Genomic DNA, 26,600 nt, shown 5'->3' with positions numbered 1-26,600 from the left:
AAATCTGCACTTCTATTTACAGATAATCATTATTTTAATTAAAATAATGTTTAATGGGAGGTAACTCTCCTAATTCTCGACTTTCCAATACAAAAAGACTAAAAAGATCAATATTTCCGGTTTCGGTTGCTGACATGAAAATCTTGCAAGAAAACAGAAAATAATGAATAAAATGACATCTCACGGCACATTATCAGGTTATATATTAACTGAACATAGAAATAACACCTTCTTGAACAGGTGTCATGCCCATAATTGTCTTCTATTTGCAACCCCTTTGATGTCAAGTTCACTATTTTCATTGGCGCAATTTCATGAAACATTTATTTACACACTATGAATCTTAAACAAATCTGAAGTAAAATTCACAATCACTTTACATTCTTTTAACTATTTTATTTTGTATGTTGATCCGGCTACTTAGGGTTAGGGTTAGTAGTGGAAGTCAAAAGTAGCTGGGTCAACGTACACTAGGCCTTTATTTTTAATTCGCTAGTACCTATTTACTTATTATTTTTAAGTTTCCCTTGTAAGTCAGAATAAAAACCAAGCAGATTCACCTGTATGCTTAATTTGTTATTTACAGTTTATAGCAATAGCAATATCTCAGGAGTTGGCCGAATGGTCTAAAACTTAAGATCATATAGCCTGTTATTTATTTAAGTGGTGTGATTTCCATCCCAGACTTGCAAATGACAAAGAGTAACAGTAGGGTTTCCTGCTTATCTGTGTGGGTTTTCCATGAGTGCTCCAATTTCCGGGGGGTTGAATGGCTGAATGGTTAGCACATGCACACTGTATCATAAAGTCTGTCATTGAGTCAACTGGCGTGGTTTCGAGTCCCTGGTTGTACGTGACAAGGAGTAGGGTCGCCTGTCCAACCTCATCGGTTTTCTCCGGGTCCTTATGGAAATAAAATTGAACCATATTATGTTAGTCCCGAAATGACCTGGTTTGTGTCGAGTGGACGATAAACCCCATCTCTCTCTCTCTCTCCCTCCAATTTCCTCTTCCACTATAGTCTACTAAAAGACCCCTACATGTATGAGCAAGCAAGTTATTGAAAATGAATTGTACCATATGTTAGTCCCAAAATAAACTAGTTTGTGTTGAGTAGATGTTAAGCCCCATTTCTCTCCCTATAACAATTTCTAAAAAAGTATTTGCCTAATCATTAGATCTTGATTATATCAAAATTTACCTATATTCAAAAGCCACACGACACAAACCGGATAACATTACCATTGTGGTATATATCTGGTATTATGCAGAAGAACAGGCAGTTAACTGTGAATTGGAACCTGTAGTCTGCACATAAAAAATTTTGATTTTTTCTTTAAGACTACAAATTATAAATCTTTGTTGATCATAAATTGTATTTGTATATTTACTTACAATCCAAGTAGTCAAAACAACTGATTACAAAATATCTTCACCTGGTTAAGACATGACTCCTAAAAATCCCTAAGGCAGAATTGGGTAATGATAATAACAGGTTATTATTATGACTACTCCAATTTTGATTGAGTCAGAAACCACTCATGTGATATGGTATGATAAATATGAAAGACAGAATAACCTAATGTGTTACACAGTGCATCTGCACAGTATTTTAAAGACCACTCAATCAGTAACTGTTCCTAAAAAGTTCATCTGAAATTCAAGATTTTGCATTTATGACAAAATACGCTTTTTAATAATATAAATATAATTACTATCACATTTGTGAAAGAAGTATATCTTTAAGCTTTTTTCCCCAAGTTAATAATAATATGTTTGTTTGCTCTCTTGTTTTAGATTCAGAAGAAGATGAGAAACCAAGTTTTAGTAGGCCTCCATCCAAAATTATGAAAAACAAACCTTATAAAAGGAAACATGATATTATGGTGAGCTCGGAGATTGTTTTAGATCTTTTTCATTATTTAGAGGGACAGTGGTACTATTAAAAATTACGTTGTAAAAGAGAAATCCAGGGGAAAGAAGGAACGGCAACACTCCTTTAAAAGAGTAGCAGACTAAGGCTGGTAGATCTGTGTAGCTGCTGGATCAAACCACGGATGCTGGCAGAGAGAGCAGACGTAATAGATAATTAAAAATCCCCACACAGCAGCAGTACAAAAACAGAGTTAAAGGGTCTTTTAACCCAAAACGTGATGAAGATGAATAAACTACCTCTCATTTCAACCGAAGTCTGATTTTGTACTGCTATTGTGAGGGGATTATTAAAATAGAAAAACCTGAGACTAGTTATTAGAAATCCAAGCTCGTCCAACTTATAGCAAATTAACCATTTCCTCACTTTGTATATAAGAATTTACCATTTAATAGAGACACTTGCATCTGAGGGATGAAACAAAGAGTTGATTGAAAAGTTTTTGATCACAATCTGATCTGTGTCGATTGTTAAATTAGAACAGCTTTTTTTTTTATTGCGATTGGCATTATATATCAGTTACCATGTCTTTTGGCGAGTATATATATAAATTTATTTTTGCTCAGCTTGATTTTATCAATAACAATATTGTTTTAATGGTAATTTTACTATTTAGATGAATTACAATGCCGGATACTTTGAACAAGGTGGAACAGAGGTTATAGAAACATCTGGATCTGTACAAAAGAGTTTTTCAGGTAACTTTTAAAGAGATTACTCAAAAATTCTGATTGTTGCATACACGAATGTACAAAATAAAACGAAATGGGGTATAACGTCCTACTTTTCTGCACCGACTGGGCTAATGAAGACATACATGACATACAGTCTGCTATGAGGGAAATAATGCCTGGACAGCAGTGTTATGGCCTACATCTTATTTCTTATTTAAACTGAAAAGGTTTCTTTTACATGCGTAGGGGTGATGATTTTCCGTTTCAGAAAATAGCAAATTCCGTTTTAAGTATTTTTAATTCCGTTATTTTCCGTTTCAGAGCTGACCATATTCCGTTTTTTCGAGATAAAATGTTATTTTATGAATAAATGAATAAAACATCTTAAAATGCCTTTTATTACAAAACGGATCATTTTAAACCAATGATAACAAATGTTGAATTGTGAATGACTTGTAATGTTCAATGACTAGTTATTCTTTAAACCTGTTTCCCGAATTAAATAACAGAAAATTACATCTTGTGAGCTCGTTTCATCTTTTTAGCAGACGAAGTCATGTTTCTCAGCTGCTAGGTGTAGTCGCGATTTATCCAGACATCTTCGTAGTTACTACCGTTTCTTCGAGAATAAGGGCTGGATTCACAAGGCTACGGTATATTTCTGATGTCACGTGGTTAATGCGGATAAACACGAGTCACGAGCCCGGCAGTAAAATAAGAAGTAAATGAAACGATTTTTACTTTTATGAAGTGACAGAAGTTTTTTTAAAGACATATATATACATTACAATGTTTAATTCAAGTTAAACTACAGAGTAATTTTATAATGGGATACATGAAAGACGGGTTTTCGTTTCGATTAAAATTATGATTCCTAAATGATGAAATGAAAGTAGCGAAATACTAAAATAGACAGTAACAAAACCACGCGATATCATTCAATATTTCCGATTTTTATGAATAAAAAGATAAAATACTTGGATAACTGCAAAACTATTTTGAGTTTGTGTTTAGTATCAGCAAATATCGGCTTTTCCGTCTTTTTCCGTGTGAGATTTCAAATTCCGTTTTGAGTGGACAATTTCGCGATTTCCGCGTTTTTTCCGCGATCACGGAAAATCATCACCCCTACATGCGGAACCACTTTGGAAAATCACAATGAATTTTCTCGGCAAACACAAGGATCGAACACGGCACCTCCAGGTTAGCTGACCAGATTCTTACTCACTGAACCACCACAGCTCCCTGTGTACTTAATGACTCCTTTAGATTACATGGCCACGCTAAAGTCTTACCTAGTAGTTAATAATGGGAAAGAAAGTTATCAAAAACTAATGAAAAGTTATCATTTGAATTATTATATTTTCTTTGTAAACAAACCATTTACTTTCATTTATTAATTTTTCTCATTGTACAGTAAAATTTGAGATTATAAATTCTAAATTACGCTCGTATATAGGGGAAATAACATTATTATACAATGTTTTTTTTTTGTCAATTTATGTTTCAGATTCCTCCGAGGATGAGAGACCAAGTTTTCATCAACCAACACAAAAGATGGGAAGTGAAATGAAGTTTGTTACTAAAGGTCATGCTATGGGTGATGCATCAAGTGTTGGAAGTAGTAGTACTACAGGAAGTGAAACAACAGGCACGAGTGAAAGTGAAGGTGAACCAGCAGCTAAATTTATCAAAGTGAATACAGGACCAAAACAACCTGTACAGATGAATGACGCTGTTGGTAAAATGATGGTAAGATGAAATTTTTAATTGTATCTTTCATTATATATTTATGCTCTGTTGTTATCATGCCATCAGATGGCTGAGATTTAATTGTATTAAATCGCCCAAAATATTTCAAAATTCAGAGATAAAATGGATAGTCAAGACTTCGCCTTGATTGTTAAGTACTGTGGTACGATAATAAACAATCTACGCTGCATCTTCAGACAGTCATAACTTTGCTCAGAATAAAGTAATTCGAATGAAATTTTCAATATATTCATTTTTCAGTATCTATTTTTGAACTATTATGGGAATAAGTTCAAGAAGGTCAACTCTTTATTTTAAGCTTACATAATATATATTTAATAATGCATGACGAAAGTTACAATAAGTTTAATATTTTATGATTTTAGGCTAAGATGGGTTATCAAGCTGGTAAAGGTTTAGGTAAACATGGCCAAGGTAGAGTGGAGATTGTAGAAGCCTCCAAACAGAAAGGAAGAAGAGGTTTGGGTCTATTTTTAGAAGGATTAGAAGCTGAAGATGTTGAATGGAACTTTGATCTAGAGGAGGTATATTTCTAAAGTTCTGAATCTTAATCTTTTGACCTTTGAAGAAACATTTAAATTGAAAAATGTAAGCGCAGTGCATAATCTTGTACATATCATAATCATTATTACACAATCGTTTTCCTCTGGCTTATTATCTATTTATAACTTTAGTTGATAATAGAAGAAACAGTTGATTGGTTACCTAAATGTACTCTGCCTATTCCTACTCTAGATGAAATGATACAATGGAAAGTTATTGGTAAAGTGAGTACAATTTCAATATTTTCTTTTATTTTCCATTTTATTTTCTATTAACTCAAGTATAAACATAATATATGGGGGGTCACGGTGGCTAATTGGGTAAGATGCTGGCTCGCTAGCCTGGAGGTCGGGTGTTCGATCCCTGCATTGGCCGAGAAAGTTCATCCAGATTTTCAGGAGTGGTTCCTTCCTTGTCAGTGATTCAGGACGTAGGGCCTGACAAGGACAGCTGTCTAGTAGTTAGGATGGGACGAAAAACCAAGCTCCCTTGTACACATTGGCGTGCATGTAAAAAATCCCTTGGCAGTTAGAATTTGATAATAGGCTAGACTGTAGCGCTACTGTCCGGGCCCAATTTTTTTTTTTTTTTTTTTTTTTTTTTGGATCACGTGGCTAAGTGGGTAAGACGCTGGCTCGCTAGCCTGTAGGTCGGGTGTTCGATCCCTGCATTGGCCGAGAAAGTTCATCCAGATTTTCCGGCGTGGTTCTCCCTTGTCAGTGATGCAGGACGGAGGGGCTGACAAGGAAAGCTGTCTAGTCGTTCGGATGGGACGGAAAACCGAGGTCCCGTGTACACATTGGCGTGCACGTAAAAGATCCTTTGGCAGTTGGAATTCGATATAAGAGTAGGCCGTAGTGCCGCTGTCCGGGCAGAACAGTAGGACGTTAAACCCCATTTCATTTCATTTCATTTGTATTTTTTTTTCTTGGATTTTTACAGAAAAAAAGATCAATAGATGATGAAACGAAATATATTTCTGAAAGAACATTACAGGGAATATTAAAATCAAAGGTAATAAAATTATTTTGATTGGTATATTTTGTTTGTAGCGTGTTAATCACAACCCCCATTAGTATTTGATTTCTACGTGATGTAAAATAGTTTATTGAATGATCATTTTCCAGAATGACAATTAACTCTCATACTGGGAAAATTATGATTAAAGATACATTAATCAAGACCTAAAGATGTTTACTAGTATAAAATGTCCTCAAGGCATTTCGGGGGGTTGGATGGCTGAAGGGTTAGCGTGCGCGCGCTGTATCATAAAGTCTGTCATTGAGTCGACTGGCGTGGTTTCAAATCCCCTGTTGTACGTGACAAGGAGTCGGGTCGCCTGTCCAACCTCGTGGGTTTTCTCCCCGGGGCCTCCGGTTTCCTCCCACTGCTAAAGACCCCCTACGCACAAGAGAATTATGTAAATAAAATTAAACCATATGTTAATCCCGACCTAGTTTGTGTCGAGTGGACGTTAAACCCCATTTCTCTCTCTCTCTCCTCAAGGCATTTCAGATTTTATGGCATTTGTCCTTGGCACAGATGATAAGAGGGATAATTTTAAACATGTGTCGAAGACGTCATTTTTCTGTATGTTTTTTCTGAATCCTCCTTTCGCTAGATTATTTAACTATCTGAATAATGTATTTCAGAATGTGTTTGATATTTGTGATCCAGAAGAAATGAGACGAGCGAGAACGAGATCTAATCCCTATGAAACAATTCGAGGGGTTTTCTTTCTCAACAGGTATATATGATAATATAAATTGGTTTAATTTGGTTACTATTGTCTGTATAATAGTCTTGTCACCTCTTGTTGAGTTGTTCTGGTTTGGTTTACAAGCCAGATAGTATATAGTATCAGAGCCTGGTTTATGCAGAAAAGTACGAAGTTAAACGCCATTTCATTCATTCATTATTTAGTATCAATTGACACCTTAAAAAGAAAATGTCTGCTTCCTAGGATCTGTAAGGATTTGTTGGGATGGTGGGTTGCCAAATGGTGCACATTTGATCATAAGGTCTGTCATTGAGTCAGGTGGTGTGGTTTCGATCCCCCACCCCCTGCTTGTGCATGACAAGGATTATGAGCGTCTGGTTTGCTCCCACTGCTTAAGACCCCTAGGTGCTTGTGAATTATTGAAATAAAATTGAATCATATACTAGAGACTAATAGAATATCACAATATCCATTGTCTATTTAGGCCATACAAAAAAATATACGAAAATCCTTCTTAAAAAAAAACATGATTCGATTTTTATTTATTTGTTTTTATTCAAAGGATCACTAGGTTAATTAAGTTCTCAAAAATATCACATCATTTGATGAGGACCATAGTATTTTTATTTTTATATGTATGATCTTAATATGTTTTGTTACAGAGCAGCAATGAAGATGGCTAACATGGATGCTGTGTTAGATTTTATGTTTACAACTCCTAAAGATCCATATGGTGTAAGTTAGACTATGTCATTGATTTCTTTTCAGAGCCGTTTTAATTATTTTCCTGATGCCAGATACTTGTTATTTAACTGTTATCAAATCAGTCTTTTTGTCTAGAATCAGTTTATTTCTTATTTTTTGCTTTTGATTAAGGGTTAGAAATATTATAGACATTAAGATATTTGTATGTGGTTCTAACAGTTAGAAACCCACACAGTTTACGTTTTTTTGTACTAATTCCATTTGAACTTTGATTGTAATTTCAGAAAACTATTCTCACAATTTCATATACATTTCAGAAAAACCTAGTTGCACCTAATGAGATATTATACTTTGCTGATATATGTGCTGGACCAGGTGGTTTTAGTGAATATGTTCTCTGGAGGAAGAAGGGAGATAGTAAAGGCTTTGGAATGACCTTGAAAGGTCAAAATGACTTCAAACTGGAAGATTTTTTTGCTGGCCCTGGTGAAATGTTTGAACCATTTTATGGTAAAGATATTAATTAGTTGTTTGATTTGCATTACCAAAGCGATGTTGTCTTGTAACTGTAGTATTTTTAGATTTAAAAGAGAATAGGATTCCATGTCCCTGTTACTCATGTACAGGTAGTTATACTGAACAAAAATAAAAATCCAATTTTCTTCTCAAACTTCATTCTTTTAGACACTTTCTCTTTTATAGTTCTCCCTCTAGTTTGGGGAGAAATGGTGACTCAGTGATCAGGCCCTGGGTCACAAATCAGGAGGTCTGGAGTTCTATCCCAGTGTTGGCTGAGAAAGTCGCACCTGATTTTCCAGAGTCGTTTCCCCTTGTTGGTAATGCAGGATGGAAGGACTAGCAAGAAGCAGCACCTAGTTGTTTAGACAGGAAGGAGAACTGAGATCCCATGTACTCCCTGCTGTGTACATAATGAATTCTTGAAAGTTGGAATTCAATTGCTTTCCAGACAAAATTTCCCTCACAGCACTCTGTCTGGTGTATGGCTGCCTTCATTAGCTCAGTCAGTGCAGAAAAGAACAGGGTGGAATGGCTGAATGGTGTAACATGTCTGCTTTAGAACATAAGATCTGTCATTAAGTCAAGTGGCATGGTTTCGATCCTACAAGGAGTCCAACCCCAAGGGCTTTCTCATGGTCCTCCAGTTTCCCCTCACATCTAAGACCTCTATGCGAAAGCAAACTATTGAAGTAAAATTGTAACATATGTTAGTCCCGAAATGACCTGGTTTGTTCTGAGTGTACTCTCTCTCTCTCTCTCTCTCTCTCTCTCTCTCTCTCTCTCCCCTATAGTTTGGATATAGTCTACATTCCATGACTATATAAGTAGAGCCTTAGAGATCAAAGGAATAAGGGAAGAATTGATAAATTACAATTAAGGGAGTGTTTGAGAGGTGGCAAATGTGATGTGAAAAATGATCCTATTTTGGCTACTAACTGCTATCAAAGATATTGTTGAAAATGTTTCTCACTCAAAGTTTAATAAGATTTCACAGAAATTTGTTTTACAGTACTTATTATTTATATTTGTAGGCGTTGGTGGAATCGATGGTGACGGTGATATATTTAACCCCGATAATCAGGACGCTTTTACTAAATTTGTACTTAATAATACAGACGGCAAGGGTGTCCATTTTGTAATGGCTGACGGAGTAAGTAAACCAAATGAAACACAAGAGACATTTGGTTTAGTTCATTGATTCAGTTTTATCAGTCAAACAAATAGTCAACTGCCAACTGATTATTATTATTATTATTACAGCATATTTATAGTGCACCCTTTCATATAACATGTTCAGGAGCACTTTACAAAGTGACAATGTAATCATAAATAAACAACAAGATTATGGACATGTTAATGATTGTATACATAGTCAGTTAAAAGCATGATTAAATAAATGTGTTTTAAGTTGTTTTTTTTAAAAGAATATAGAGATGTACTTATTTCAGTTCTTTAAAACAGAAAATTTAAAGCAGCTTTATGATCTGATCTTTTTGAAATTTTTGTTTAGCTCAAAACTGTTTAGATAACTTCGCTGTTGGCATAGGTTTTTTTGCCTGGCAACCAATCTTTTCATTCCTTGTTGGGATGTAAACATACTAGCAGTATTCAAGTGTCCTGAAATTATGATGTCCAGTCTGTAAATGTGTAAATAATATATCGTTTTTTTTGTTAAAGCTGTCTCTCAGAGCCAGTGAATGGAAAATAATAATCGTTTTTATTTATTTAGGGGTTTTCTGTTGAAGGACAAGAAAACATACAAGAAATATTATCAAAACAACTTTATCTGTGTCAATGTTTAGTTGCCTTGTCAATTCTTCGAGAAGGTAAGATACTACATAATTATACATTCTACATATAGCTTGTGGAGGACAGCTGTCTAGTCATTCGGATGGGATGAAAAGGTTCCGTGTACACATTGGCGTGCATGTAAAAGATCCCTTGACAGTTGGAATTCAATATAAGAGTAGGCCATAGTGCCGCTGTCTGAGCAAAATTTCCCTCGTAGCACACTGTATGGCATATGCCCCTCTTCATTATCCCAGTTTGGAGCAGAACAGTAGGACATTAAACCCCATTTCATTTCATTTCAATAAAAAACATTGCGTAATATATTGATACAGCCCTCGGGTGATACAACTTTAAATATAGACACTATACTGTACGTTCATCTCAATGAAATAATCACACAAGTCCAATATTTTATCTCGTATAAATAATGTACGATTGACATGTTTTTTTTTTTTAAATAATTGTACGCCAACATTAAAGAATGACTTTACATCTGTATATACATTTAGATGAATCTTTTTATTATCCAATATTGAACTTTGAATTGTTTTAATAAAAAACATCTGATTTACTTAACAGATGAATATATATGTACAACTGGCTTGAAAGGTTTGGAGAATTATAGTCTTGATTTCTGCAAAGAATTCTTGAAGATTCTCGCAAAATATTCTCCAGATTTCATATTTATTAAACATGAAATGATGCCAACATCCACTAAACTCAATTACCGTATCTATGCCACATATTTGAATTGCAAAGATCTCACAGTTTGGCTTTCGGAGAAATTTACAAAGTTTCCAGCTAATAATATTTGTATGTATATCTCTTGAACAAGATGTGTAATTTTAAGAGTAGATTTTAATTGATAGACTAATGTCTTTGTTATTTTCTTTCAGACGGCCATTTTGTATGTAAATTATTTGATCTGTTTACACCGTTTAGTATGGGATTAGTATATTTAATGTATTTAGCGTTTGATACTGTCTCTATATTTAAACCTGTAACCAGTAGACCAGCTAATTCAGAAAGGTAAGTAGCATAAGTTACGAGTATGCCAGTGTGTACATGGGACATCAGTTTCTAGCCCCATCCGAACAACTAGACAGCTGTCTTTGTCAGGTCCGCCGTCCTGCATTACTGATTAGTAGAAACCATGCCAGAGAATACTGATGAACTTTCTCGGCCAACACCAGCACAACCCGCGACCTTCAGCGTTTTACTCACTTAACCACCATGGCTCCATGGCGACAGGACATTCCGATAGTAGTGAAATGAAATGAAATGGGGTTTAACCAGTGATGGGATTTTGCCCGTATATTCCGGACTTGTCCGAATCTTTTTTCCAAACGCCCAAAATTGTCCGACCGGGAATATGCCCAATCGGACATCAAGACATGGTGAATAATATTCAAAATTCTGAAATTAATATAGTTTACTGAGTGTATAACTACCACTCAACCCGATTATCGTCGATAATACGCTGGGTTTATTAGGTAATTAAGTGATCAACGTATTTATCGTGTTATACCGTCTATAGTATAAACCTACCTTGATTTAACTACTTAATCTGCCTTGATTGACTGACTTAATCCTTTGTCGGACAATTCATCAATCTAATCTTAAACAGAAGTCATTGCTTTCCTTTTGTCGGACTATTCATCAATTCAATAAGAATGATTATAAACCTCATAGTTTCTCATTTGTCGGGCATCTTAATCGCATTGATGTGAGCCGACATCATCTATAATAAACTAATCATAGATGTCACATATCGTAAGAGTAAATAACACCCTAAATCAATGGACAGTCATTTTGTCTACGATATCTTTTACGTCTTTTAAGAATCCATATAGAAATTCTCATCCACAGTGGCACCGACCATTCCTAAGAGGTACATGGAAAATAAATGTGTAGTATAGCACAAAGTTTTTCAATCAATTTTTAGACCATCTTAGTGGGTATAAAGAAGTGAATCTATCAATGAGTACCATGGTTTCGATTCCCGGCTTGTGCGTGACAAGAGAGTTGCCTGTCCAACCTCGTGGGTTTTCTCTGGGTCCTATGGTTCCCTCCCACAGCTAAAGATACCTTTGAGCAATCAAATTATTGAAATGAAACTGAACCATACATTATTCCCAAAATGACCTAGTGAACGTTAAACCCCATTTCTCACTTATTTGAATTTTCGTTCTATTAGAATAGGGTTGGATGGCCAAATGGTTAGCATGTGCGTGCTGTATCATAAAGCCTGTCATTGAGTCAACTGGCGTGGTTTCGAATCTCCGGTTGTACGTGACAAGGAGTAGGGTCGTCTGTCCAATCTCGGGAGTTTTCTCTGGGTCCTATGGTTCCCTCCCACAGCTAAAGATACCTATGAGCAATCAAATTATTGAAATGAAATTGAACCATACATTATTCCCAAAATGACCTAGTTTGTGTCGAGTGAACGTTAAACCCCATTTCTCACTTATTTGAATTTTCGTTCTATTAAAATATTTGCTTACTATTTCTCTGTGAGGAAACAAATTTCTTTTAGTTTCAAATCTTAAATAAAACTTTGTTCACAAGACTTCTCTGTTTCTTTATCTTTCAGGTATATAGTCTGTCGTAATAAACGTGCTGGTAGTGAACATATCTGTGAATATATGAAGCATATTAATCTCGATCTATGTAAATATTTAGTCTCTACATCGAAGGAGGATGTCAATGAAATAGTCCCACACGACACTATGAAAGATGACACAGATTTCTTTGATTATATGTGGGTGTCCAATGAAAAGTAAGTTGTCTAGATTAATAATTTGACAAATATTAAGATATCATTTTCAGAAACCTGCAAGTGAACAGTTACTACTAATTTATTAGGCATTTCGATAATATTGCCTAGCAAAGCATAAATTAATAGCAGAATAAAATGAAATAAAAGGGGTTTAATGTCCTACTTTTCTGAACCGACAAGGATAATGAAGACAGACATACACCATACCATGTGCTATGAGGAACATTTTGCCCAGACAGCAGCCCTACTGCCTACTCTTATATCGAATTCCAACTGTCAACAGTTCTTTTATGTGCTCACAAATGTTTACAGGGGACTTTGTTTTTTTGTACCATCTGAATGACTAGACACTATACAGGACCTCCGTCCTGCACCAATCCCTGGGGAACTTTTTCGACCAACACTGGGATCGAACCCCAGACAGCCTGTTAGTGCGGCAGCAACTTATTCATTGATCTACTGCAAAGTTTCATTGGGAATGGCAAAATTCTTTACAGCAAGTGCCAAATTTATAACCGAATGTCAAGATAATACAAGAGTGTTAGCTACTTGAAATTGTAACAGGACATCTCTGTAACGTAACTTGAACTGATCACTTGTTCACTTTAAATCCTGGTCCAAACTATTTTCACAGTTTAGCTTTAAGTTATAGTGAACATTGTTTCTAGAACTTTAACTAATTCAGCCTGATAGTTTCCCAAATAGCTATACAGAGGAATTCTTCTATTTTGTGGAGATTTTTCACAATTTTATGTCTTTATTTTACAGTATTGGTAGAAAACAGATTATAGGTTTAAAGAAAATCCAAGCTTTTTGTCAAAATAAGTATGTGAACTTTTTTTATTTGAATTACCTTACTTCCTATGGCCTCTGCATATCAATAAGTTTATTAACCCATGCCGAATAAAGTCATGGAATGAATATTGAAATAGGCTCTGTCAGTCTGTCCTTCTGTCCTCGGTTTTGTTTTAGGTACATATATCTCATTTATTTTGGATTTTCAAATAGCTAACAAATTTTATTGTGTACCGAACAAACTTGAGGGAGGGATGTTGAAATGACTTCCATTTGTCCATCCTGAGCATTTCCCAGATTTCTTTGAAGAGATCTTTATGAAACTTAATTTGGGTATGCATGAAAACAGTTTGGACGTAGTCTTCTTGTTAAACTTTAACTTATGTTTATAGAACGTTAAATGGAGTTTTGAAATATTCAATTAACCATCTTTGATTATGAAATGAATAATACATAACAATACTTTTTTTACACCTACATTTTAATGTGATAGTATGTTTTCATTACGAAAGGAAAAACCTTATAATTTGCAGAGTAATTCCGCTTAGATTCTTCAATTATGATCTGATCTTTTTTAATTGTTTATCTCATAATTGCTCTAATTCCAATCTGATTAAAACACAGATCCTATTTCGTTTATTTTTTTTATAATTACTTGTCTTTACTACACTAGGATCTGGAAGAGTTGTTATATAACTTGTGTTCTGGATGATGTGAGGCATTAGCCAATAAAACGGCGAATTATTGGCGTGATGTGCATGAAACTGTCGGTAACCCACTAGAAACATCAAGGCTGATTGGTTAATCGAATGTCTGACTTCATAGGGCCAAAAGTCACTCATATGACATCTGACGCGACCTTCCACTACAACCGGTCAGATCTTCATGTAGTAGAGGCCATCGAAAGTAAAAAAAAAACGAAATATAGATCTGTATTTTAATCAAATTGCTGTTGAAATATAATTATATCATTTTATTTAAAACAGGGATCTGTATGAAAATAGACAATCAACTGTACGTAAAGATTGTTTAAGATATTGGCAGGTAGGTTTCTTTCTTCTACGCTTTTATTTCAACTGTAGGTGATTATTGAAATGGGGTTTAACATCCTATTTTTCTGCACCAACTGGCTAACGAAGACAGACATACGTGAGAGAAATTTTTACTCTTGTTTCGAATTCAAAATGTCAAAGGTTCTTTTATATCTATGCTAAAATGTATACAGGACCTCAGTTTTTTCATCCCATGCGAATAACTAGACACTATGTAAAATGTTTGATCAAAGGGAAAGATTGAAACAAGCTTCAAGAACTTTACATAATACTCCTGTGTAAAATTGATAAAAAAAAAATACCACAGATTAATTGGTATTGAAAATCATTGTAAGAAATATTTGTTATCAATTACAATTAGCTACAGCATTTCCTGATTTTTTGGTGCCATATTTGTGTGTCTGTGTGTCGCATACAGGCCACAATTCTTAAGTTATCATCTTGAATCTTTACATACTTATTCCTTATAACTTAAGGATGATCTCTATTGTTTTTGGTGCATGCCCGATCCCCAGGGGCAGAGTCACGCCCATTTCTTGTATTTGTTTGTTTGTCGTCTAGAGGCCGCATTTCTTAACGCATCATCTCGAAACTTTGCATACTTATTCTTTGTACCCTAAGGAACGTCCCAATCGTTTGGGGTGCATGCCCAGCCCCCATGGGCAGAGCCACACCCATTTTCTTTTTGTGTGTCTGTGTGTTGCCTTCAGGCCAAAATTCTTAATCGATTTTCTTGAAAAAATTTCATATGAATTCCTTATACCCTAAGGATGATCCCTATTGTTTTTGGTGCATGCCCGACCCCCAGTGGCAGAGCCACGCCCATTTCTTGTATTCATTGTTTGTCATCTACAGACCGCAATTCTTAACGTATCACCTTGAAACTTTGCATACTTACTCCTTCTATCCTAAGGAACATCCCTATTGTTTGTGGTGAATGCCCAGCCCCCAGGGACAGAGCCACACCCATTTTCTTTTTGTGTGTCTGTATGTCACTTACAGCCTGCAATGCTTAATCAATCATCTCGAAAAACTTTTTTATACCTATACGTTATACCCTAAGGCTGACCTCTATTTTTTTGGTGATTGCCCAACCCCCAGGGGCAGAGCCACACCCATTTTGTTCTTTGTGTCTCTGTGAGTTGCCTACAGGCCTCGATTCTTAATGGATTGTCTTTGAACTTGGGATATGTTTTCCTTATAGCCTAAGGACGACAACTGCATTTCACGACCCCCAGGGGCAGAGCCACGCCCAATTTTTATGTTTATCGTTTACAGGCCGGAATTCTGAATGGATCAACTTGGTAATTGGCATATGTATTCCTTATAGCCTAAGGGCATCAACTATTGATTTTGGTGAATGCCCCGACGCCCAAGGGCAGAGCAACGCCCAATTTTTGCCTTTAACGCCCAAAGGCCACAATTCTGAATGGATTATCTTGGAACTTGGTATACTTATTCCTTATACCCTAAGGACGGCAACTATTGATGTTGTCATTTCAATAACAGGATGGTACCTATTTATATTGTTTCCATATCCAACCCCCATGGGCAGAGCCACGCCCAGTTTTTGTATTTATCGTCTACAGGCTGCAATTCTGAATGGATCATCTTGGAATTTTGCATATTTATTCCTTATACCATGAAGACAGCAACTATTTATTTTGATGCTTGCCCCGGCCTCGTCGGGTAGTGTCAAGCCCACTTTATTGTTAGTATTTTGTCTGTAAATTTGGCAAAACAAACCCGACGCCTAGCCTTCTTGGCCTCTGATCATATTACAACCATTTCATATTTCATTCTCTTCATTTTAAAAAGTACCATATCAATCAAAGCTGGAATGTGGACATATATTGCCGCGTTAGCGATGCTCTTGTCTTTATTCCAATTTCAATTTATTGACAGACCAAACTATTTGTTTTAGGTACCTGATGAAGTTAGAGCAGCTCCTAATCACAGAGATCCAGAAGGCAAATTCTCAGATTTAATGGATGTAAGTACACAGCTAAGAAATATTTCCCCCCCAACTAAAATAAAATGTCTGCAATGATCCACAAGAAGTCTAAAGCCACAGGAAAAAGTTCCTGCGATAATGGCCAATAAGATGTTATTTGTCAATCTGTTTACCTTTTCATGGGCAGGGATTTTGATATTGATGTGTTTATATTTATATAAAATCAGGAAGGTAGATAATATATATGTAATATTTGTTGTTTCAGAATGTGAGGGTTGGGTGGTTGAGTGGTCTAATGCTTGAACTTTAGATTATAAGGTCTGTCATTGAGTGAAGTGGTGTGGTTTTAATCCCAAGCTTGTATTTGTGACAAGGAGTAGGATTACCCGTTCAACCTTGTGGGGTTTTTCTGAGACCTCCAGTTTCCAACCACTCCCAAGTTAAAAAATTAAAATAGAATTGTACCATATGTTAGTACCTAAATTACCTATTTTGTTTTGAGTGAACTTTAAACCACCTTTCTCTCTCTGTTTCAGAATGATCCGTATGATTATATAAATCATTCACCAGATCTATTAGATGAGTTTTCTAAAAGTCATATAAAGAGTGTGTACGATTATATGTGTACAGTTAGAAGTGATCAGAATACCTATTATTTACTAGGACTAGGGGTAAGTTAACCTTTGAACTCAATCGACTTGATCAATTCAATCAGACAAAATTAAATTGAAAGTAGGAAATTTGACTATGACAGTAAAGTTCAGATAAAAGTATAACAATTAAAGTTGGAGAATAGTATATTTTGGGGGTTGGAATCTCAATTATTATATATGTTTGTAGAAATCGCTAGTATTTGTATATTTTTTTGTATTTTTGTATATTTTTAGAAATCTGAAATATTGTTGTATATTTTTTGTAGAAATCACATGTATTTAAATTAGATAGAGGTAAGTGGACAAAAGTTGAAGAAAGAATAGAATTACCATATCGAACATTACTAGAGGCTGAAACAGTACAAGAAATACGCGGAGAGGTATGTAAAAATCGATTAAATTGTTAACTCATTTAGAGTAAAATACACAGAATAGAAATATTTATTGAATAATCCTTGTGTTATTATTTTACAGAAGTAATATTTTATTTATTTTATTTATGGCAGTTGGATTGCCGAATGGTTAGTACGTGCATGTTACATCATAAGGTCTGGCGTGGTTTTGATTCCCCAGTTGTACGTGATAAGGAGTAGAGTCACCTGTCCAACCTCGAGGGTTTTCTCCGGTTCCTCTGGTTTCCTCCCACTGCTAAAGACCCCTCCATGCAAGCAAATTATTGAAATAAAATTGAACCATGTGTTAGTCCCGAAATGACCTAGTTTGTGTCGAGTTGACATTAAACCCCATCCCTCTCTCTCTCTCTCTCTGTTTTATTTATATTATATTGTTATTGTAGGGTAGAGGTCAAAAAAGAATTAAAACCATTCACATTTTAGATGCTTTGTTTTTATGTGGTAAAGATGTGCGATCTCTACATTTTAAAGAAAGGTAATTGTAACTTGTGATTATTTGTAATTTGCTTGTTTATTTGTAAAATATTGAAATTCGACCCCATCAGACTCTATGAATTGTCTTGTCATAAACATTTCCCTTGTCAGTAGTGCAGGACGGAGGGTCTGACAAGTACAGCTATCTAGTTGTTTGGATGGCACGAAAAATCAAGGTATCGTGTACACGTAAAAGATCCCTTGGCAGATGGAATTTGATACAAGAGTAGGCCATAGCGCAATTGTCCAGGCAAAATTTCCCCTTAGCACACTGTATGGCATCTTCATTAGCCCAGTCGGAACAGAACAATTTAACAATAAACCCCATTTCATTTCATTTCTTTTCTGTCATAAACAAGGCATTATTTTTGGTTAAGAATACTTTTGATTTTACACAAAATATGTCCAAAATATGATGGAAAGGCATTATTGCATGTTCATTCTCGATCCACGTTTATTTTCAAATTCTCTTTTCCTTGAAGAAAGACTTTAACCTTGTATTTCAATAATAAGATACTGTTAGAATAGTGCAAGATAAAATTCATGTAGCATGAACAGTCGGTAACAATGTAACATTGTCAAAGAAATAACTTGTCATAATAACATCACAATGTCATAAATTGTACTGACATGTAATGACAAATGAAATACCTTAAAGTTAAAGTAAAATTGCTTGACCTTCCTGTTATTGAAGTTATTTGTTAGTTTCACCATTGGTGATGTACATTTATGTATTTAAATTTGTTTTGTTTTTTTGTAGATTAGAGAGTTTAAAGAAGTTTGTAAAAGCCGTCCAGAAACCAAGTAGATCTGATTTATCTCCCTTAGTTGTATCACATTATTATAAACTAGAAGAAGTTGATCAAGTCTTTAACAGGTCAGATTTAAATATATATATATTTTGGACTGTCGTTAGTTTGTTTGTCTATTCTGGTTTAGCGGCTACACCTGGGCTCGCCCGAGGCTGAAATTTGGGGTATAATGGCAGCTTGATCCAGGGAGTGACTTTGGTCAGATGAGGTTGTACTAACCCTTCCGTTTTTTAAGAGTTTGCCGTAGCACCACTGTCCGGACAAAATTTCCCTCATAGCACGCTGTATGGCATATGCCCGTCTTCATTAGCCCAGTCAGAGCAGAACAGTAGGATGTTAAACCACATTTCATTTTATTTATTTCCTTCCGGTTTTGGGGGGGTTGGATGGCCGAATGGTTAGCACGTGCGCGCTGTATCATAAAGCCTGTCATTGAGTCAACTGGCGTGGTTTCGAATCCCCGGTTGTACGAGACAAGGAGTAGGGTCGCCTGTCCAACCTCATGGGTTTTCTCCAGGTCCTCCGGGTTTCCTCCCACTACTGAAGACCCCTACACACAAGCGAATTATTAAAATAAAATTGAACTATGTGTTAGTCCCGAAATGACCAAGTTTGTGTCGAGTGGACATTAAACCCCATTTCGGCCATTTCCCCCCCACCCCCCACCAACATTAATATAGATGCCTGAGGCCTGAACTGAGAAAAGGTTTTATTATCATTGTTCATTTCACCGCTACTTAATTTTAAAAGCATTTGGTTAATAAAAGTACATGTATTAGAGGATATGTATATTTGAAATTAAATGATTTATATATTTAGATTAGATATGAAGGTTGTTAAAGGAAGTCAGGGTATGCCAAGATTGTGTTTTCTTACACCAGATAATACCTACTATCATCCTGGTGGTATCTACTTCTTAAAAACTGTTAAAGGTGAGTTGATTGATAATACCTACTATCATCCCGGTGGTATCTACTTTTTAAAAACTGTTAAAGGTGAGTTGATTGATAATACCTACTATCATCCTGGTGGTATCTACTTTTTAAAAACTGCTAATGTTCATATTATATTTTATGTTATCTCATATGTAATTATATGTAACCTAGCTGAAAATCAGAATTGTCTGTGAATACAGCATTTATCATAAGGAAGATAGAGAGAGAAATGGGGTTTAACGTCCACTCGACACAAAACTGGGTCATTTCGGTACTAACATGTGGTTCAATTTTATTTCGATAATTTGCTTGGTCGTATGGGTCTTTAGCAGTGGGAGGACCCAGAGAAAACCCACGGAGTTGGACAGGATGATTGTTATTTGTCCAGACACCATGAACATTACATTTGATTATAAATCTTGTAAACTTCATATTAAATAATATTCACATCATTTTGAATAAAATTTTTGTTATTTACAGAACCATGGATGATGTCAATTAGTAGATCCAGTAAAAGAAAATACTGGTACAACACTCATACGAAGGAAGCTGTTTATGACTGTCGTAAAGAAAGCATTGCTACTGCAAGGTAATAAAAATGTTTTTATACGCCCACATAGAAATTTGGTTCTATATATTGTTGTTGCCCAGTCTTTTCGTTCGAGTGGCTCTGTGGGTGAGACATTGGCTCGCTAACCTGGAAGTCCCAAGTTCGATCCCTGCGTTGGTCGAGAAAGTTCATCTGTATTTTCTGGCATGGTTCCTCCTTGTCAGTGGTGCAGGACCGATGGCTTGGCAAGGGCCAACATATAGTCATTTGGATGGGATGAAAAACCGAGGTCACATGTACACATAGGCATGTACGTTACAGATCCCTTGGTGTTGGTTTTCAATGTAAGAGTAGATTGTAGTGCCGATGTCCGGACATAATTCCCCTCATAGCACACTGTATGGCGTATGTCCGTTTTCATTAGCCAAGTCGAAGCATAGTAGGACGTTAAACCCAGTTTCATTTCATTTATTTCTTTCATTGGTTTAAACATTCTAGAGGCTAAAGTTATCGTCAGATTGATTTGAAATTTATACAAAGTATATGTTCATTTGACAAAAAAGAATATTTTCAACAATTTCCAATGATTACTGTCAAGAGGTATGAACTTGGGTCTTTCAAAATCCTAGAAAAGTCAGAATATTAAATTTATATGATCCAAATCACATGTCTGGTATATCAAACTAAAACTCCACATAGATATGAATTCCCAAACATCTGTATGAGATCTAAATGGATGTTTTCTCTTTTATTGTCCTAAAGAACAAAAAGTCTAGTGGGTACTAATAGTATTATAGCTTTTACGGTGTGCTCTTTTTCCTCGAGGGGGTGGATGGTTAGCGTGTGTGAGCTGTATCATAAAGTCTGCCATTGAGTCAACTGGCGTGGTTTCGATTCCCCAGGTTTTCTCAGGGTCCTCTGGTTTCCTCCCAGTGCTAAAGAGCCCTGCACGCAAGTTAATTATTGTCCCCTGCCTTTCGAAGAAAGCAGGGGACTATTAAAATGGGTTCGTCCGTCTGTCTGTCTGTCCGTCTGTCTGTCCGTCTGTCTGTCCGTCACACTTTTTGGGACACAATAACTCTCTTCCTAATTGAGCTAGAATGTTCAAACTTGGTGTATGTGTTTATTAGGTCAATGCCTTGATGGAGTTCGAAGATGAGCATTTTCCGCTTAGGGTAAGCAGAGATAAGCAATTTGATTGGTTGATGCTTTGGGACATGATAACTCTCTTCCTAATTGGGCTAGAATGTTCAAACTTGGTGTATGTGTTGATTAGGTCAGTGCCTTGATGGAGTTCGAAGATGAGCATTTTCCGCTTAGGGTAAGCAGAGATAAGCAATTTGATTGGTTGATGCTTTGGGACACGATAACTTTTAATTGAGCTAGAATGTTCAAACTTGGTGTATGTGTTTATTAGGTCAATGCCTTGATGGAGTTCGAAGATGAGCATTTTCCGCTTAGGGTAAGCAGAGATAAGCAATTTGATTGGTTGATACTTTGGGGCACGATAACTCTCTTCCTAATTGAGCTAGAATGTTCAAACTTGGTGTATGTGTTGATTAGGTCAATGCCTTGATGGAGTTCGAAGATGAGCATTTTCCGCTTAGGGTAAGCAGAGATAAGCAATTTGATTGGTTGATGCTTTGGGACACGATAACTTTATTTATTTTGGGATTTCAGCGGGGGACATCAGCCTCACTGTTGGCTTGTTGAAATAAAAATTGAACCATATGTTAGTTCCGAAATGACATAGTTTGTATCGAGTTAAACCCCATTTCTCTCTCTCTTTTTTTTCCTCCGATATAACAGTACATTGAAGAATGCACTCTGTTATTTTATTAATAATCCAACCTCATGGGTTTTCTCCGGTTTCCTCCCACTGCTAAAAGACCCCTACGCGCAAGCAAATTATTGAAATAAAATTAAACCATATGTTAGTTCCGAAATGACCTAGTTTGTGTCGAGTGGACGTTAAACCCAATTTCTCTCTCTCTCTCTTTATTATTAATTATTGATTTATATATTTATTTGTAGAGACAGTAAATTAAAGAGTTTATTTTGGAAATGGGAGAAAGGTGTCTGTGTACATGATAGTCAGGAACATACAGATATAAATAAACTATCGCGTGATTCATTTCTAGAGTTTATACATAGATTAATACCAGTATGAATACACAGTCAATAATACAGTCAAGGGCAGCAACAAACTTTGAGAGATTTTGAGATTTATAGAAACGAGATTATGATGGATGAGGAAAAACACAGAATTGGAATAATGTGCTATGTTTTGTGTAGAAATATTTGCTATCTGTTAGAAGAGGGGGCAGTACCTTTACAACCAGTCATTAAAGATGGATTATGTACGATTTAGATAAAAGCTGACCATTGTTTCTATAATAGTTTAAATGAAAATAGATAATGAAAAATGAATATATTGAAAATTTTGTTCAAAGTTATTTATTCTGGCCGAAGTTATGACTGTTTGAAAATGTAGCCTAAATCATTCATTATCATAGCCATGGTACTTGACAACCGAGACTAAGTTTCGATAAATCTCGCTGGTATTCCAATCCATTGAAATCTCGGCTATCTGATGATCTAGAGAGTTGATCAGAGGCTTGTCATGTGAATAAATGTCTAAATGATAGTTTATATAACAATTGAAGCCAACAGAAAGACCGGCAGATTTAGTCATGTATGTTTTCATCTTTATAGGGTAGGTGTACAACAAGAAAATTAATGCTATCATGAAATTATTGGTACCAAGAAATTATTGTTAGCAAGAAATTAATGAGAGCTAGAAATTAATGTGAGCGTAAACTTTATTCTAGAAAGTTATTAGTGTGAGCTAGAAATTAATCTAGCATGAAGTTAATCCTAGCATGAAATTAATTCTAGCATGAAATTAATATGAGCTAGAATTTAATATGAGTTAGAAATTAATGTGAGCTAGAAATTAATGTGAGCTAGAAATTAATGCATCAAATGCATTAGTGATTTAACAGGTTAGACAGCTTTAAGTCTTATAATGTACAGTTACGCTTTGTTATGTTTCAAGTCATATGATGTACATTTACGCTTTGTTATGCTTCAGGTCATATGATGTACAGTTACGCTTTGTTGCGCTTTAAGTCATATGATGTATAGTTACACTTTGTTGCATTTCCAGTAGGACGTTAAAACCCATTTCATTTCATTTGCTGCATTTTAAGTCATATGATGTACAGTTACGCTTTGTTATGCTTTAAGTCATATGATGTAAAGTTACGCTTCACGTCATATGATTACAGTTACGCTTTGTTACGCTTCAATAATGTTTTATTTGTTTTTGTTAAGAATTATTTTTATATGTTTCATGTTTGTATCAAAATAATGCACAATGATTATTCATCCCTGAGTTCTACTAAAATATTTTACATATGTTATGGAGTTGTTGCTGAAGATAACCAATTCATATCATTTATACCGCTTTTCATAATTCATTCATTTATTTGCCAATTAACCAAAACTACACTTAAATGACTCTTATATGGTGTCTTAATTCCGACTAATTTATGACGTTCATAAATTTGTATATATTTTTTTTTTTTTATTAAATCCAACATTATCATTACGTATTTTATTGTTATAATTTTTGTCATTTGTATATTTCTGTCATATTGATCATAATCATTGTAAATTATTACTTATACATATATTATATATACAGGATACAGGCATGTTGCTTCAGTGAATACACGTAGATTAGCAATTTTCATTATTGTGTGGGGGGTTTTATGGCTGAATGATTAGCACATGCGCGCTTTATCACAAGGTCTGTCATTGAGGCAACTGGTGTGCTTTTGATTCCCCGGTTGTATGTGACAAGGAGTAGAGTCGCCTGTCCAGCCTCGTGGGTTTTCTCTGGGTCCTTCGGGTTCCTCCTACTGCTAAAGACCCCTACGCGCAAGCGAATTATGGAAATAAAATTGAACAATATGTTAGTCCTGAAATGAGCTAGTTTGTGTCGAGTGGACGTTAAACCCCAGTTATGAAACCATTTGGGATATAATGACATAAAATTGAAAATTTTGGATAAAATGAACAAATTCATTTTTTTAAAACTATTCCAAATGTTTTAAAGGAACAATAACACTCTTGCTGGCTTGACAGCTCCAAAAAATATAAAATAGCCTTATTCTAAGTACTAGATGTGTTAGTGTCCTACCTGTTGTGTAAATTATCCATTAAATCCTATTTTACTTGTCCAGAGGGTTCAAAAATATTTTTAAATCCAAGTCACATTTGAAAAGCTTTACGTCAGGTTTTTCAAATCATTTAGTTGAATTTTTCCAATTTTTTAAATTAGGTGTGTTAAGATGAAATTTGTATCATCAATTAATTGGAATATTGTAAAATAGAACAATTTGTTGACCAGAATAAAGATTGGGACATATTATTCAGTTACAACAAGAGTGGTATTGAGCCTTTAAGAGATTCTTGGAATATATAGTCATAACAAAAAGAAATAAACATCATCAAGACTAAAACTATACATATTCACCCGATTAGATTTTATTACATACTTCGAGAAGGTATTTGTTGAGTAATAAAACCTTCTAGTAGTTTATCGAGGGCTGGCCGTCCTTACCACATGGCACAAATATTATCACCACTAGAAGCAACAAATTCCAGAACAAGCCAGAACTCATACCAAAATGGCTGCTTTATACAAATGAGTATTTAGGGGAATACTAACCCGAACCCTAACCCTAACCCTTTTAAGAGAAGTAAAAACTAAATTAGACCCAAGTTCAGTTTTTTAAAAAGGGTTAGGGTTCGGGTTAGTTATCCCCAAAATTCTCATGTATATAAAGCGGCCATTTTGGACTCCGGAAGCACCCGAACCTCGATAAACTACTAGAAGATTTTATTTGTACCGTGCGGTAAGGACGGCCAGCCCTCGATAAACTACTAGAAGGTTTTATTACTCAACAAATACCTTCTCGAACTATGTAATAAAATCTAATCGGGTGACATATTTGCATTAGACCCCCTGGTTATGGTTATGACTTAATTTTAGAATTTACTCAAAATTGTTCTACTTATTTTAACTAAAATATAGCCCATGATAAAACTTTTGTTGTTTTAATGTGTCAAATACATCAATTAGGGACTATGTGCAAAGTTTTGTGCTTCTTGATCAAAGATATTTCTCATAAACAGTGATTGAAAGATGAGTAAATTCTTAACTTAAGTCTGAGAATGCTTTGTGAACTCGGGGCCTGAAGCCTATCTGCATAATGCTTTTGTTGATATTAATTAAAAACTCTGTCTTTAGTTCACTATGTAATTCATGTTTAAATCTCCATAAGCTTGGTCTAGAAAATTTATAAATTGTTGTGTCTACATGTTGTATTTTCTTCAAACAAATGTTTATATCTGTCATATGCATGAAATACGTTGTGACAATACTGTGTTAGATATTGATATACAATTAAAATGTATATACATGTAATTGTGTTAAATGCTTAATAATTGGTTAAGAAAGTTTGTGGTGTATTTACTGAGACCCAATGAAAATGCTCCACTGATTTAACTGGAAGTTCAGGCAAGCCATAATATTAATGCAGCAGAAATGTGATTTTTGGCATGATTTAGGCTGGACAGTTACTGACGCAAGAAAATCAACCAACAGGAGGCCACAACACCTTTATTTTGTAGTGAAAAGTTGGTACAAAAAAAGGGGTAAAATATCAGGGTATCAAAGTCGTTAAGTTGTTTGTCCACCTAGTAGTCAGACATGCCACATGGACGAGATATGTCTCTAAATGGCTGCCAATGAGATCTTTTTGCACTCCCTTTGTAATGCTTCTTCTTTTAGCTCTGGAAATCGTGCCGTAAAGTTAATGCAATGGCGGTTCTCTGTAGTCAGGTGTCAATATTCACATATCATTGTCTTCCACAGAATTATAGAAGTTGTCCTGACCTTATCTGCTTAATGTCCACATTTTTAACCCCATGCCTGTACCATAAATTCGTTTCAACGTTTCTTTTCTGTTTAATTCAATTTTCTTAGGTGCTATCATCGTGATCTGGGGCCTGTTTCGCGAAATTTTAACTAAGATAAAATCCAAATTTTAGTAATTTGGTTGGATAATATTAGATTGATTTTAGTGCTTAGCCAATCAAAATTGAAGTATCTACTAAAATTTGGATTTTATCTTTAGCTAAGATTTCGAGAAACAGGGCCCAGATGTTGTTCCCCTTAGAATTGCAAGATGGCGTCTTACAAACAAGATTTACCCTCATCCAGTTATAAAAGTTGTGTGTTTTTATTGTGGCTCAGTAAATAATCAGTGAAATGGTATCATTTGTTATATTTGTTGTGTTATATTTTACATAATATCATGTTTATCATCAACATTCAGTCAAACTGGTTATTATTCATTCTAACATTAAAGGTTTTTTTTTCTAATTTTATCACCATTTTGTTTGATTTATACTACCCTGTTTCCAAAATATGTCCAATTCATTGATTATACC

The 26,600-nt window shown here is 35.2% G+C and overlaps 1 protein-coding gene across 1 annotated transcript; it reads left to right on the top strand.

Moving 5' to 3' along the window:
* Window positions 1-102: 102 nt before the first annotated feature.
* Window positions 103-26,600, top strand: LOC126821971 (cap-specific mRNA (nucleoside-2'-O-)-methyltransferase 1). The gene is made up of 24 exons (XM_050550648.2): window positions 103-197; window positions 1,798-1,886; window positions 2,550-2,631; window positions 4,118-4,359; window positions 4,746-4,904; window positions 5,055-5,147; window positions 5,866-5,937; window positions 6,576-6,670; window positions 7,306-7,378; window positions 7,666-7,858; window positions 8,899-9,017; window positions 9,597-9,693; window positions 10,555-10,687; window positions 12,252-12,437; window positions 13,206-13,262; window positions 14,219-14,276; window positions 16,209-16,277; window positions 16,775-16,909; window positions 17,158-17,271; window positions 17,688-17,779; window positions 18,539-18,655; window positions 19,410-19,522; window positions 20,006-20,114; window positions 22,110-26,600. Exons 1-24 carry the CDS (start codon window positions 164-166, stop codon window positions 22,243-22,245), a joined length of 2,667 nt encoding a protein of 888 aa, XP_050406605.2. The 5' UTR covers window positions 103-163; the 3' UTR covers window positions 22,246-26,600.

The sequence above is a fragment of the Patella vulgata genome, chromosome 5, assembly GCF_932274485.2.
Source record: "Patella vulgata chromosome 5, xgPatVulg1.2, whole genome shotgun sequence".
NCBI classification, from domain to species: domain Eukaryota; kingdom Metazoa; phylum Mollusca; class Gastropoda; family Patellidae; genus Patella; species Patella vulgata.
Note: the sequence above shows the minus strand (reverse complement) of the source record. Positions and strands in the feature narration are given on the sequence as shown.